This window comes from Geotrypetes seraphini, chromosome 8 (genome assembly GCF_902459505.1).
Source record: "Geotrypetes seraphini chromosome 8, aGeoSer1.1, whole genome shotgun sequence".
In the NCBI taxonomy this organism is placed as follows: Eukaryota; Metazoa; Chordata; class Amphibia; order Gymnophiona; family Dermophiidae; genus Geotrypetes; species Geotrypetes seraphini.
The window spans coordinates 177,895,136-177,911,229 of record NC_047091.1 but is presented as its reverse complement, the minus strand read 5'-3'; the positions used below and the strand labels follow the sequence as shown (position 1 = coordinate 177,911,229).

The following is a 16,094-nucleotide window of genomic DNA, read 5'->3' as shown; positions in this document are numbered from 1 at the left end:
ATACTATACCCCAAACCATAAACTCTGTATTGACTTGATATTAATATTGAAATACACTTCTCCCTCCAAATCCGCGATTTCAGTATCTGTGGATTCGGTTATTCACAATTTTTTTTTTAAATCGATTTTAAATTTTTGGGCTATTTTTACTCTGAGACTCCTTGGAACCTTACTTGGTGGTCTAGCGGGCTTTCAGGGCAGGAGCGATCTTCCTATGCTCCTACCCTGTGCAGATCACTCATAGGAAATGGCTGCCCTGAGCTCCCGTAGTCTGCTTGCGGCCAGTCTTGCAGGGCCTTTCCTCTGCCATGCAGCAGTGACACGGCAGAGGAAAGGCCCTGCCAGGGTTGGAGGGAGGAAGGGAGAGGGGGTTCTTGGGTTAGAAGCGCGGGAGGGCAATTTTTATTTTTGCTGGCGAGTTCTTTTGCCTGTTGGTCGAGTGCCGGTTAACTGGGATTCTACTGTAGCAGTTTCTGTATGTAGAAGGCACTAGGTCTACAGAAAAGGGCCACTCCAGTCCTCGAGGGCTGGAATCCAGTCAGGTTTTCAAGATTTCCCCAACGAATATGCATGAGATCTATTTGCATGTACTGCTTTCAATGCATATTCGTTGGGGAAATCCTGAAAACCCGGTTGGATTCCGGCCCTCAAGGACCGGAGTTGCCCAAGTCTGCACTAGGATGATGATTCCCATCTTTCTCAACTGCAGAAGGTAAAAGGAGTCCCATTGCTGGTGACATCATCCTGGAATTGTCATCACATGGGGGGTTCTTTTCTAGATCAGAAAGCAGTTTGTAAAACTGCTTCCATGATCTTGTCTGTCCTCCCCAACCATTCTGTGCCTCAGTTTAAAATCATCCAGCTGTAGATCATCATACCTGATTTAGACTTTGCTCTTTGGCTACAGCTTCAGCAGTTTCGACCTTGTGAACATAGGGTAAATGATACACAGAAGTTCTATTTAGTGAGAAAAGTTGGGGGGGGGGGTTCCAATCTATTACAAAAAGCAGTATGGCAATCCAAACATTTACTTAGGCCCCCTTTTATTAAGCTGCATTAGGGTTTTTATTGCCAGCTGCTACGGTTAAAGCTCCGACGCTCATAGGAATGAGCATCAGAGCTTTTACCGCAGAATTAGAAGATAAAAAAAGCCTAACACAGCTTGATAAAAGGGGGTCTTAAATTCTTATGGATGGAACACTAAAGGAAACTTTTTAATCCCCCCACCAAATATCTTCTCAGAAATGAAGCACAAAATGAGGATCTTAATAATAAATTATTCTGATTTTAATAGCATTTGTTTTATATATATTTTTTTTAAAACTTTATTGAATTTTATTCTCTCACATTATTTTACTAGTACTGCTGTTTTATGGTTTGGGAACTCAGTGCGCTAATATTGCAGGTTTATAATGGAATTTCAAAAGGTTAAATTAAGAGGAAATAACTGAACATATTATCAGGAAAACCTTTTGGTAGAAGTCCATTAAATAAACTTCTGCAGTGTTACCATTACATAATTCAAGATTTGGAGGGCTAATGTGAGTCCAAAAGTATATCATAGTCTCTTTATAGAGACAGGGCAACCAAGGTGATGACGAGCGTGTCAGTTGAAAAGTTCACTGGCAGTAATGGCTGTGATTTCAGGCAGGCTGTGGGTTTCTGAGGGGAAGGGGCAGCAATTTGCAGTATCTTGAGAGTATCTAATTTCAGGAATTATAATATTAAAAAACATGAGGAAAGACTTTGGTGAATCTTTATAGATGAACCAATTTATTGAATCATGTACTTTTCAAGACAAGAATCCTCGTCACCAAGTGAGTTCAAGGGGTGGGTAAATTATACAAGATGGCATGCAAACTACAGAGAAAAATATTGAGGCTTCAGAAGAGGGTGTGATAATTAAGCCAGGGCAGATTAGATGGACCAAGCAGGTCTTTAGCTATGGCTCTTACGGGACATCTGCATCTCAAAATGCCCGTTATTTGGCCGTGTTGCTCTCATTCAACATCAAGTTACATAAAACAGCCGTTTCACCATCTGCCAATTAAAGGGTTAATTTATAACATTTTATTGAAGAAATCCAGTAAATATACAATAATATAATACAATAAAATAGTCATTACATTAAAATTCATCATATTAATTTCCAAATGTCTTTCATTTCTTCAAAATATATTTCCAAATTACCCATTACATCTCTCAATACCCTCCCCCTATTTCCTTCCCCCCTTCCCTTTTCCCTATTCACCTCTCCCCTCACATCCCCCAACATAATTTTTAATTATAACATTGTAATAAATGAATTAAGCAAAATACAATTCAAATAATTCCACATATATTACTATCTATTTTTTTTTAAATATATATCTTTATTAGCAATTGCGAAGTGAACATACAACCAGTAGTGAAGAGAGCATAGAAAACAGAACAAGTAGTGAAACAGCAATTGATAACGGTGACATCAAATAGCGCACAGTATCAAAACCAGGTGGTTGGATGCCCGACACAATTGACATTTTGTGTTAATATACAAACCCCCAACAACACACACAAGTCCCAAACACCCAGCTTCAAGCCACAACAATCATACAACAAACATCCCGCAAGCATACCCCCAAACAGCCACTACACCCAGCACACACAAATACCCACCTATGCAGACACCCAGGGAGGTAGCATAGAGAGGACGCAGCCTCCATCCGAGAAAAATCAAGTACTCAGGTTCGTGTCCTCTGACTCCAAAGTAGAACATAAATTTAAAGCCCGCTTCCATAAATCTGAATAACACCGGAGGGCAAGAGTCCCAGGCCTGGGAATGCGTTGAAGTTCACATCGCCCCACCTCGGCAAAATGAGCAATGCACTGTGGGAAAGAGGCTACTGACTCAGCCACCTAATGTTGCAACAAAAATTTTTTCACCACCAAGACAGCCATATAAAGAACCCTGTGCTGGGGTAGCGTAAGATCTCCCTCAATCAAAGCGCTCAAAGCACGTTGATCTCCCAATAGCAGGAAACCATAGGTCCAGGGCACAGCTCGCTGAAGAATGTGCTCCAAGAATGGAAGAACTCGCAGCCATATGGCGGAAGAAGGGCATTCCAAAAACAAGTGTACCTAAAGAGCGCTTACATTTGGTACAGACTGCCACATATATTACTATCATCCCCCTTTTACCACCCCGACCCTAGAATGAAAGGTGACATCAATTACCAAATACTAAAAATGCAAAGAACGATTCCAAAGCTTCAATGTAAAGTATTAAGAATCATATTTCTTGCTCTAGAGCAGTGGTCCCCAACCCTGTCCTGGAGGACCACCAGGCCAATCAGATTTTCAGGCTAGCCCTAATGAATATGCATGAGAGAGATTTGCATATAAAGCAATGTTACTTACCGTAACAGTTGTTATCCAGGGACAGCAGGCAGCTATTCTCACTAGTGGGTGATGTCATCCGACAGAGCCCCGATACGGACATCTTGAAAGCATGTCTTGCTTGAAGAAACTTAGAAGTTTCGAGATGCCCGCACCGCGCATGCGCCAGTGCCTTCCCGCCCGATGTACCGGGCGTGTCTCCTCAGTTCAGGTAGCTAGCCTGAGAAGCCAACCCAGGGGAGGTGGGTGGGACGTGAGAATAGCTGCCTGCTGTCCCTGGATAACAACTGTTACGGTAAGTAACATTGCTTTATCCCAGGACAAGCAGGCAGGTATTCTCACTAGTGGGTGACCTCCAAGCTAACCCCAATGGGATGGTGGGAGAGTTGGCAACTTAAGAAAACAAATTTTGTAATACAGTTTGGCCAAACTGTCCATCCCGTCTGGAGAAAGTATCCAGACAATAATGAGAGGTGAAGGTATGAACCGAGGACCAAGTGGCAGCCTTACAAATCTCCTCAATCGGTGTCGATCTGAGGAAGGCTACAGAGGCTGCCATTGCTCTGACCTTGTGGGCTGTGACCTTACAGGGAAGGGATAATCCAGCCTGGGCATAGCAGGAAGAGATACAAGCCGCCATCCAGTTAGAGATGGTGCGCTTCGATACAGGTCGTCCCAACTTGCTTGGATCAAAGGAGACGAAAAGTTGAGGTGCAGTTCTGTGTGGCTTTGTGCGATCCAAGTAGAAAGCCAGAGCACGTTTACAGTCCAGAGTGTGCAAAGCAGATTCTCCAGGATGAGAATGAGGCTTTGGAAAAAACACTGGAAGCACGATGGATTGATTGATGTGAAATTCAGAGACCACTTTAGGTAAGAATTTTGGATGAGTACGGAGAACCACCTTGTCATGATGGAATACAGTGAAGGGTGGATCTGCCACTAGGGCCTGAAGCTCACTGACTCGGCGAGCTGACGTGAGGGCCACCAGGAAAACCACCTTCCAGGTGAGATACTTAAGAGGAGCCGTTTTGAGAGGTTCAAACGGAGGCTTCATAAGATGAGACAGGACAACATTGAGATCCCAAACCACAGGAGGAGGTTTGATAGGAGGATTGACATGAAAAAGTCCTTTCATAAATTTGGAAACCACAGGATGAGCAGACAAAGGTTTCCCCTGTAGAGGCTGATGGAAAGCCGCAATAGCACTCAGGTGGACTCGTATAGAAGTAGACTTGAGACCAGACTGGGACAGGTGTAGAAGATAGTCCAATACAGACGATAGAGAAGCTTTCTGAGGTTCTGTAGCATTGGAAATACACCAGGTCGAGAATCTCGTCCATTTTTGGGAATAGCATTGTCGAGTAGCAGGCTTCCTGGAAGCCTCCAAGACCTCCCTCACAGCCTGAGAGAACTGGTGAGGGGTTATGTTGAAAGGAACCAAGCTGTCAGGTGGAGAGACTGCAGGTTGGGATGAAGCAGTGAACCTTGATGTTGAGTAAGCAGTGAAGGAAACACTGGAAGAAGTATTGGTTCCCTGCTGCTGAGTTGAAGTAGAAGGGAGAACCAAGGTTGTCTGGGCCACCGAGGAGCAATCAGGATCATGGTGGCACGGTCTGATCTTAACTTGACCAGAGTCTTCTGAATGAGAGGAAAGGGAGGAAACGCATAAAGGAAGCGATTCCCCCACTCCAGTAGAAAGGCGTCTGCCTCGAGGCGGAGAGGAGTGTAGATCCTGGAGCAAAACTGAGGCAGCTTGAAGTTGTGGGGGGCTGCAAAGAGGTCTATCTGAGGAGTCCCCCATTGTGCAAATATCTGATGAAGGGGTTTGGAATTGAGCGTCCATTCGTGAGGTTGGAGAAGACGGCTCAATTTGTCTGCCAAGACATTGTCCTTCCCCTGAATGTAGACAGCCCTTGGAAGGTGTTGTGGCGGACCGCCCAATCCCAGACTCGAAGAGCTTCCTGGCAAAGGGAGGCCGAGCCCGTGCCTCCTTGCTTGTTTACATAATACATGGCGACCTGATTGTCGGTGCGAATTAGGACCACCATGTCGTGAAGGAGATGTTGAAAAGCCTGAAGAGCATTGAAGATGGCTCTGAGCTCCAGAAGATTGATTTGATGGAGTCGTTCCGCACTGGTCCAGAACCCCTGAGTGCGAAGACCATCCAGATGAGCTCCCCATGCATAGTTCGATGAATCGGTCGTGAGAACCTTCTGGTGGGGAGGAGAGTGAAACAGCAAACCTCTGGATAGATTCGAAGAGGTCATCCACCAAAGAAGAGACTGCCGTAGAGCAGGAGTGACTACAATGTGTCGGGACAATGGGTCGGAGACCTGAGTCCACTGAGATGCCAAGGTCCATTGAGGAATTCTGAGATGTAGTCTGGCAAAAGGCGTCACATGAACTGTGGATGCCATGTGACCCAAGAGGACCATCATGTGTCTCGCTGAGATGGACGGGCGAGAAGACACCGACTGGCAGAGTAGAAGAAGAGCATCCATGCGCTGAGGAGGGAGGAACGCTCGAAGTTGGATGGTATCCAGGACCGCCCCGATGAAGGGGAGAGTCTGGGTGGGCTGAAGATGTGACTTGGGAAAGTTGATCTCGAAGCCCAAGCTCTGCAGAAAACAAATCGTGGTCAAGGTCGCCGAAATGACCTCTGGGGCCGACGGGGCCTTGATGAGCCAGTCGTCGAGGTATGGAAACACCTGAAGACCCATGTTCCGGAGTGCAGCGGCCACCACCACCAGACACTTCGTGAAGACTCTGGGCGAAGAGGAAAGGCCAAATGGAAGCACTCGATACTGCAGATGTAGATGTCCCACCCGAAATCTGAGGAACTTGCGGGAGGCCGGATGAATCGGGATGTGAGTGTAGGCCTCCTTGAGGTCCAGAGAGCATAACCAATCGTTCTGCTCGAGTAGGGGGTAGAGAGAGGCAAGGGTCAGCATGCGGAACCGCTCCTTGACCAAAAACTTGTTGAGGACTCGAAGGTCCAAAATGGGACGCAGATCGCCCGTCTTCTTCGGAACCAAGAAATACCGGGAGTAGAACCCCCGGTTTTGCTGATCTACTGGCACCGGCTCGACGGCTCGAAGCCGAAGCAGAGCCTGCGCCTCCTGTAGAAGAAGAGCGGTCTGCATCGAGTTGGAAGGATACTCTCTTGGAGGGTGGTCCGGGGGGACCCGTTGGAAATGAAGAGAGTATCCCTCTCTTACGATGGTAAGGACCCAAAGGTCCGAGGTGATCGACTCCCATTGATGATAAAAATGGTGGAGTCGACCCCCGATGGGAAAAACAAGGGAAGACAGAACGTCGGTTATGCTCCCTGGAAGAGAGTCAAAAGGGCTGAGTGGCCTTGGGTGCAGCCGGCATCTGAGGCTTCTGCTGAGACTTCTGTGGAGGCTGCCTCTTCGCAGGCTGTCTCGCTAGGGGAGCCTGTCTTGGTTGATAACGCCTCTGGTAGATTTGAGGCGGTCTAGATGGACGAGACTGTTGAGGCTTAGGCTTAGGACGCAGAATGGATTGAAAAGACTTCTCGTGGTCCGAAAGCTTTTTAGTGACAGTCTCGATAGACTCATCGAATAGATCCGCTCCCGCACAAGGCACATTAGCCAATCTGTCTTGGAGGTTCGGATCCATATCAATAGTGCGAAGCCAGGCCAGGCGACGCATGGCGACTGAGCAGGCCGCAGCACGTGCCGAGAGCTCGAAGGCATCGTAGGAGGATTGCATCAGCTGCAGCCGCAACTGGGACAGGGTTGCCACCACCTCCTCAAACTGGAAACGAGCTTCAGCATCGATGAAAGGGACGAACTTGCGGAGGACCAGCAAGAAGAAATCCAAATAAGAAGAGAAGAAGAAATTGTAATTGAGCACTCGAGTCGCCATCATCGAATTTTGGTAAACTCGTCTACCAAACTTGTCCATCGTTCTCCCCTCCCTGCCCGGAGGCACAGAAGCGTAGACCTGGGAAGGGTGAGAACGCTTGAGAGAAGACTCGACCAGCAGAGACTGATGAGAAAGTTGAGCTCCCTCAAACCCCTTGTGGTGAACGATGCGGTATCGAGCATCCAGCTTGCTGGGAACCGCAGGGATAGAATACGGTGTCTCAAAACAGCGCATGAAAGTCTGGTCCAGCAATTTATGCAAAGGAAGCCTAAGAGTCTCCGCCGGAGGGTGAGGCAAATGCATCGTATCCAAATACTCTTTAGAATATTTAGATCCAGTATCCAAAGTCACATCTAAGTCATCCACCATCTGTCGGAGAAAAGATGAGAAAGACAATTGGTCCGCCAAGGCCGGCCGCCGAGACGGACTAGACGAAGTGGAAGCCTCCGGGTCTAGGGAGAGCTGAGACCGGCATGGAGAATAAGAGGTAGATGGTTCCTCATACTCTGGTCCCTCCGGTTGGGAAACATCGGACGATGAGTATCCCAAACGTTGCATCTTTTTCTGTGGGGACACTTCCGAATGACGTGAGGAGTGTCGAGATGAATGACGAGAATGATGCCCCTCCCGGTGCCGGGATGGGGAGCGAGAACTTCTGTGCATCGCACGATCCCCCGAAGCCTCTAAGGAATGGATGGGGCTCGAAGCGGTGGATCGCAGAGGTGGCAAGGACGTGGACTCACGCAGCGCCACCCAAGTCTGGTATGGAGTGCGGAAGAACTCTTCCTGCGATGCAGTATGCCCAGGACTCCGAATATCAGGGACCGTCCCAGCGCCCTGTTGCCTTGGAGGAGTAATGGGCTCTAAAGGTGGCATATCAGGAAGGGAAGCCCTCCTGGAGGCATCCGCCGCCCTCCGCCGATCCCCCTCGTCGAGCAGCGAGATCGAACGGCGAGGGGGAGGGGGCGGACCGCCCTCAGGGACCGGTGCTCGGACTTCACCCTGAATGTTGGCGATAAGCCGGGGTCCCATAGTTTGCATAAGCTCGACAAACTGAGCTTCCAGCAGGGATCGAAGCGAAGCCGATATGGAGGGATCCGCACCGAAAGGGGGTCCTCCTGCACGGTCTTCGCGCTCCTTCGCGGCCAAGTGCTTCTGCTTAGTAGCTTTGGGCACCTTGATGACCACGGGAGGGACAGTGGAAGGCGGTACCTGAACCGAAGAGACAGAGGCAGGCGCCGCAGCGGAACTGGAAGCCGCAGCTGGTGTAAACGATGCTGGCTTCACGATGCCGGATGCGGAAGTCGTCAATGCAGGTTTCGAGCGAATCGGTGAAACCTCAGCAGATGTAGAAGCAGACAGATCCTTGGCAGTCTCCATCTTGAACATCGACTCCCAAAGTAAGCAACGCCGCTTAAACGAGCGCGCAGTGAGCGTGGAACAAGGCCTGCACGATTTCGGAACGTGGTCCGGACCAAGACACTGAAGGCAGCGTCGATGTGGGTCCGTCAACGAAATCGCACGCTGGCACTTGCTGCACTTTTTAAAACCGGTGATTGGCCGTGACATAGGCCGGAAAATCGACGCTGCAATGTCGAAAGAGGTAGGCCGCAGCCACGAGGCCGGGCCGGCTGAACCGCCGGAAGAAATAATTTTGAACTTTTTTTTTTTTTTTAAAATAAAGTAAAGTAAAGTGAATTCAAAGAAATAAACCAAAACGCGGGTCAAAGAAGGCAAAGAAAAACTGAAATTCAGTCAGCGCAGATTGAAGATAACTTCTCAGCTCCGCGGAAAGAAAAGAACTGAGGAGACACGCCCGGTACATCGGGCGGGAAGGCACTGGCGCATGCGCGGTGCGGGCATCTCGAAACTTCTAAGTTTCTTCAAGCAAGACATGCTTTCAAGATGTCCGTATCGGGGCTCTGTCGGATGACATCACCCACTAGTGAGAATACCTGCCTGCTTGTCCTGGGATAATGGAAGTGACAGGCATGCAAATCTGCTCCGTGCAGGTTCATTAGGGCTAGCCTGAAAACCCGATTGGCCTGGTGGTCCTCCAGGACAGGGTTGGGGACCACTGCTCTAGAGGATAATTTTTGTATATAAGGGTCCCAAATTTTCAAAAAGAGACTAGTTCGAATTTATCAACCTCCCAAACCTCAAATAAAATTAAACGATGGAATTGGTTCCTCCAATGCCAAAAACTAGGAGGATCTTTCTGTCACCAATATTGCAAAATGCATTTATGACCAATCATACATGCCTTTTGAAATGGAATACTTCTTCCCTGTCCAAAAACCCCACAAGCCGCAGCTTTACCAACTAACACCCCCCCTTGGAGATTCTACCAATTGACAAATTCCATAAAAATAATAAGATGGCAGACCAGAATGATTTAATAAGATGACATTTACACAATGCATAAGATAAAGTATTTGGATCTTTCTCACACACCCGTCAGCAGAGTTGCTAGGGCCTTCCTCGTTGCCGGGTCCTGCCTTCGCGGAAACAGAAAGTAGGCAGGACCCGGCAGCGAGCAAGGTCCGAAGCAAGTAAAAGCAGCAAGTTGTAAGCTTCCCTCCGTCGCTGACCTGTTTCCCTTAGCTTCCCTCCATCGCTGACCTCAGTCTGTTGCAAACTCATGCTCCGGGGCTCAGCTGTCATCCGATCGCGAATACTGCTGCTGCCCAACATTTTTTTTTAAAAACCTCTCACCGGCTTGGAGATTTCCCATTTTAGTCTGTAGCGAATTTATGCTCCGGGGCTCTACCGTGTGCGTGCTGGCTTCCCTTCTCTTCTCTTCCCCCCCTTCCCCAGGACGTAACTTCCGGTTTCGGCCCGGCTAAAAAGCCCTAGAGGAAACACTGTGCATTGAAAGCAGTGCATGCAAATAGATCTCATGCATATTCATTGGGGAAATCCTAAAAACCCGGCTGGATTCCGGCCCTCAAGGACCGGAGTTGCGCACCCCTGATCTAGCCCATGGTAAGCAGCATAAGTGTCAACATTTCAGAATGAGTGGAAGTACCAAACACAATACGAATGACTCCCCCCCACCCCCGGACACAAGTGAAGGAGTTTGTTTACTATTCAGGGTGTTCAGTACCCTCTGGCACCCAGAGTGCACCCCAAATAAAGAGAAAAAAATGAATGCAGCTAAAGACCATAAGGCCTATCTAGTATGCCTAACCACGCCATCTACTATCCCTCCTCTCCCTTAGAGATCCAACATACTTATCCCAAGGTTTCTTGAATTTAGATATACATTTTTGTCTCCACTACCTCCACCGGGAGGCCGTTCCAAGCATTCACTACCCTTTCTATGAAAAAGTATTTTCTGAGGTTACTTCTGAATCTATTATCCTATGCTCTCTCATTCTAGAGTTTCATTTCAGTTGAAAGAGACTTGCCTTAATCATATTTATGCCACATGGATGCATGGATCATGCCACCGAGTTGGCTATTGACTCATGACAACACGCACACTGAGGAATCCACTCTGTAATGTTTCAAAGCAGAGTTCAGGAGTGCTTTGCCATTGCTGTCTCCTGCAGCTCCGCTATGTTGCTACTGCCCAACATAGGGCTCCTCAGCCTACAGCACCTGGTATTCCCAGGCAGTCTCCCATCCAGGTACTAGCCAGGCCCGACCCAGCATAGCTTCCGTTAGTAACAGCGGGCCTACTCAGGGCAGCCAGGCCATAGGCATATTATGCCACATAGGTGTTTAAAAATCAGTATCATATTTCCTCTCTCCTGACTCTCTTCCAAAGCATACATATTGGGATCTTGAAGTCTGTCCCCATAAATATTATGGCAAAGACCACTAAAACAATTTTAATAGCCTTCCTTTAAACTGACTCCTTCCTGTTTATATCTTTTTGGAAGGTGTGGTCTCCAGAATTGTACACAATATTCTAAATAATCGGTGTCAACATTTCAAGTTTATTATTATTAGGATTTTATATACCGCCTATCAAGATTATCTAAGCGGTTTTTACAATCAGGTACTCAAGCATTTTCCCTCTCTGTCCCGGTAGGCTCACAATCTATCTAACGTACCTGGGGCTATGGAGGATTAAGTGACTTGCCCAGGGTCACAAGGAGCAGCGCAGGGTTTGAACCCACAACCCCAGGGTGCTGAGGCTGTAGATCCAACTACTGCGCCACAGACTGATAGATAATACATGGCCCCTCGCTGGACACAAATGAAGAAGCTTGTTTACTACTGGGGGTGTCCAGCACCTTCTGGCACCCATAGTACTGGTTCCTACGGGCGCCAAACCCAATACAAATGTTCTCTTAGGCTGCCACAGCTGGAGTCATGATTGTTGCTGTTTTCCCGGTCTCGCCGCGTATGTGTAGGTAGAACCGACGATTCTACCTACACAGATGTGGCGAGACTGGGAAAACAGCAACAACCAATACAAATGACCCACCCCCCTTCCCCTGGACACAAATTAGGAAGTGTGACTTAGCACCCCCTACACCTAGAGTGTGACTGTTTTCAATAAATTTAAGGGAGATTTAAGTTGTGCCAAATTTTTAGTGGTGTGGCGCGACTCCAAGAAACGGTCTTGGAATAGATAATATTAAACAGAACAATTCATTTAGGCTGTATGTAGGGGGAGCGTGTGGCGCAGTGGTTAGAGCTACAGCCTCAGCAGCCTGAAGTTGCGGGTTCAAATCCCTCGCTGCTTCTTGTGACCCTGGGCAAGGCACTTAGTCCTCCTCATTGCCCCAGATACACTAGATAGAGTTTGAGTCCACCAGGACGATAGGGAATTATGATAAAGTACTTGAATGTAAAACCACTTAGGATACAATGGAGGAGCGAATAATGTTTAAGTTTTCCTGCATTTGTTTAAAGCAGGCTTGGGGGACTAGCTCCTTACCTATCTTCTACCTCATTTCGTGCTATACAGCCCTACAAGGACAACCAGAATCATAACTTATTTGCATACCCAAGGATCACTGGTTGTAAGTATAAGTCCTTTCTGGATAGGTCTTTCATGTTTCAAGCAAGCAAACAGCAGTCTTGGCTAGGTAACTACATCAATGGAACTAGACTGACTTACAGCGCTTTTCAGAAAGAAATTATTGTTCGACAGATTTATCTCCTAAACAGAAGTCACACTAAATTTATATTTTCATCCTGTCTATTTTTTGAGGAATATGTTGTACTTTCACTATTTGCATTTTGTAATTTGCCATTGTCCAGCTCTCTTCAGTGTGAACCGCCTTAAAGTCATCTGACTATAATAATAACAGTTTATATACCGCAGGACCATGACGTTCTATGCGGTTTACAATAATTAAAAGATTGAGTGGATTTAACAAAGTTAAAAGCTAGTGATTAACAGCAATAAGGATCAGTTATTGTGGAATGAGATTGTGCAGGTCAGTTGCCTAAGTACTTCAGGAACAGATATGTTTTTAGGTGTTTCCTAAATTCCCCATAAGTAGTAGGCATAAGCAATTGTTCTAGATCTTTACCCCCATAATGCTGCCTGATGTGAGAAAAAAATGTTGATGATGTCTTTTAAATTTACATCCTCTAACCCAGGGGTGTCAAAGTGCCTCCTCGAGGGCCGCAATCCAGTCGGATTCTCAGAATTTCCCCAATGAATATGCATGATATCTATTTGCATGCGCTGCCTTCATTGTATGCTAATAGATCTCATCCATATTCATTGGGGAAATCCTGAAAACCCGACTGGATTGCGGCCCTCGAGGAGGGAGTTTGACACCCCTGCTCTAACCGGTAGGGAAACAAAATTCAAGTGTGAGCTTCTCTTGTGTCTAATTATGACTAGGGCGGTATAGAAGAATAAAGTTATGTGTTGTTATTCTCTACTGTAACCAGTAATTTACTTGCTTCTTTGTTTTGTAATTCTCCTGGAAATGTCCAGACATCTTCTAATTTGTATTCCGCTTAGAACCGTAAGGCATAGGTGGAATAGAAATCACTAATAATAATAATAATAATTTTATTTCTTATATACCGCTGTACCGTGAAGTTCTAAGCGGTTTACTAATGTAATGTATTGTAAAAAAAATGACAAAATCTGCATATTTCTTAGTCCTAACCTCTAGGTAGGGTTTTACCATATGGCTCCAGAGCAAGGAGGACGTTTGGAGACATCCGGGTTTTTGGGGGAAGTAAAACCCGGATGCCTCAACCCGTCCTCTTTGTTCTGGAGCAGGAATCTCAAAGTCCCTCCTGGAGGGCCGCATTCCTGTCGGGTTTTCAGGATTTCCCCAATGAATATGCATTGAAAACAGTGCATGCAAATAGATCTCATGCATATTCATTGGGTGAAATCCTGAAAACCCGACTGGATTACAGCCCCTGTTCTGGAGCCATATGGTAAAACCCTACCTGACGCTGCCGAACTAACCCCCCCCCCCCGAGAAACGGGGGCAGAGTCGGTCACCCTACCTGGTGACGGACTTGGTCAGGACGGGGTGGACTTTGAGCAGCAGCAGGTACTGGCGGAGGAGCTGCGCGGGGAGGCCGGCGGGCCTCGGTCTGGACACCACCTGCATGGTCGTCTCGCTCGGCTCCCGGTCGCCGTGTGACCTCCGGCCCCGGCAGTGCCCGCCCGAGGGCTTCGCGGAGACGGGGGAGCGGCGGGGCGGGGCCTGCGACGCCTCCCGCTCCCGCCCTTTCGGGGCGCTCCGCGGACGCCGCCGGCCACCAAGCCCGTTGCCATGGCGACACCCCGCCAAGGGAGTCGCTCCAAACTGCTCGCCCTCGGAGGAGACGCGGAGCTCATCGAGAGTTGTTGTGTTAATAATGGTTAGATTAGAGCAGAATATTTTATATGATATATTGTGATTGGATAGGATATGGTAGGGGCGGGAGGGAGAGGGTTAAATTTGATTACTTTATGTGCATTTTGATAGAAAATCAAGTGATGTTATCAAGTTCAAATGTTACTTTGTGCTACACTTGTTGTAAGTTGTAAAATGAATAAAGATTTATTTTAAAAAAAGAGTTGTTGTGTGAATTCAGGATACAAATGTATCACCGTCTCTAGACTACAGTAATCCTTTTATTTTGATTCGTATATATTCCTCTATATAGACTCTCGACACTTTTTTTCACGCTGAAAGACTAAGCCAGAATTTGTTCTCTATCCCTAGCAGGAAAGCGGGCGGTCCTGTTCAGACGGGGGAAAGAGAGGCGAGTCGCTTACCCCCAGCGTTTCATTGGTTCCTTGAAAGGCGTGCGCTGCTTTCTATTGGTTCCTTGAAAGGCGTGGATGTGGGCGTGGCACGCGCTGGCGCGTCACAGACGGGGGCGAGGTAACGTTTCGGGGAGGCCGTGGCGTGCGTGCGATCTCGCGAGAGCGAGTTCTGAGCGCGCCAAATTTCTTGTGGTACCGGGGGCGACGGCGAGCGCGAAAAGGCGGAGGAATGGTGCTGCAGAACAGCGGGCGGCTGCGGGCAGAGGCCCGCGGGGAGGGCGCGCTTCAGCAGTGAGTACCGTTGGCTGGAGGAGGAGGGAGCGGCCGCGGGCTTCGGCGCTCGGACTACTTCGGTGACAGCGACACAGGCTCTGACTTTGGCAATCTGCTGAGCCGGATGGAGTCGTGAGGACGAGATGGCGAGTGATCGGCCGAGGGTGGCTAAGTAATGCCGGGAGGGCTCATAGGGCTCCTTTTACTAAGGCGCGCTAGCGTTTTTAGCGCACGCAGGAAATTACCGCGCTCAGTGCTGGCGTTAAGGTCTAGCGCACCTTAGTGAAAGGAGCCCATAGACTCGACGCTGCTAGTGTTTCGGCGTCTGTGCCTTTATCAAGAGTCTTAAGAGACCGTGTAAAAACAGAAAGAAATGCAACACAATTGAAAACAACATAAAAAAAACGTAATTAAGAAATATGATTGCAAGACGGCAGAACAGCAAGATTAGAAAACAAAGTTAAAAAACCCCAAAAAGCCAATGAAAAACAATAAATTACATGAATGGAAATAAGCAAGCTAAAATAATAATAACTTTATTTTTGTATACCGCAATACCACAAACAGTACAGAGCGGTTTACAATGCAAGAGACTGTACATACACAGCAAAGATACAATGCGAGGGAATGTACTATGCAGTTGAGAGCAGTTTACAAAGCAGGGGATTGGACATATTCAGGGTCTGGGTAAAACCAGGATTTGCAGGATCTCCAAGAGCCTCGTAGACTTGTATTGAGATCCTGGTAAAATTGCAGGATTTCCCGGATTTTCCATGATCCTGGTCCACCTTAACAGCAGACCTCCTCGTTTTTTTGATTGCCACAGCTCCTGCTATGCATATTTACTGGAGTCCCCTACAACGCCGTCTTCTCCTTCTCTGCCGGTCCCGCCCCTTAGGACACGCTCTTCTCTTCCCGCGTGGGCAGACCGGCAGAGAAGAAGACGTCAGTGTGGGGACTTCCTTTAGTTTAGAATGACAACCAGATGGGAATAAAAATAGGCTTGCAACTCCGTCTTCTTCTTCTCTGCCGGTCCTGCCCCTTATGACATTTTCTTCTCTTCCTGTGTGGGCGGACCAGCAGAGAAGAAGACGTCAGCGCGGGGTCTCCTGCAGAATGACAGCCAGAGGGGCAGTAAAATAGGCTACCTGCAGAGTGACAACCAGCGGGGCAGTAAAAAATAGGCTATTCAATGTACACAATGCTGAAACACTGCCAGTGTCCAGTCTATGAGCCCTTGTGGCATACTTATCAAAGTGACTTTTCAACCATGCACCCTTGGCTGATCACTTGATATCTCATCCTCACCACTCCATCGCTGTGTGTTTTTCTCTCGTCGTTGAGGTGTGTCCTTGGCTTCCGA

General features: G+C 47.7%; 2 protein-coding genes across 2 annotated transcripts in view; one reads left to right on the top strand and one right to left on the bottom strand.

The window, feature by feature from the left end:
• Positions 1 to 14,010, bottom strand: part of PXMP2 (peroxisomal membrane protein 2) — a 33,529-nt gene extending 19,519 nt beyond the window's left edge. Inside the window, exon 1 of the mRNA XM_033957047.1 lies at positions 13,708 to 14,010. Within this exon, the coding sequence (XP_033812938.1) occupies positions 13,708 to 13,814 (107 nt within the window). The 5' untranslated portion in view covers positions 13,815 to 14,010. The remainder of the gene's footprint in view (positions 1 to 13,707) is intronic.
• A 546-nt stretch (positions 14,011 to 14,556) lies between these two features.
• Positions 14,557 to 16,094, top strand: part of POLE (DNA polymerase epsilon, catalytic subunit) — a 236,966-nt gene continuing 235,428 nt past the window's right edge. Inside the window, exon 1 of the mRNA XM_033955915.1 lies at positions 14,557 to 14,749. Coding sequence (XP_033811806.1) covers positions 14,688 to 14,749 — 62 coding nt within the window. The 5' untranslated portion in view covers positions 14,557 to 14,687. The remainder of the gene's footprint in view (positions 14,750 to 16,094) is intronic.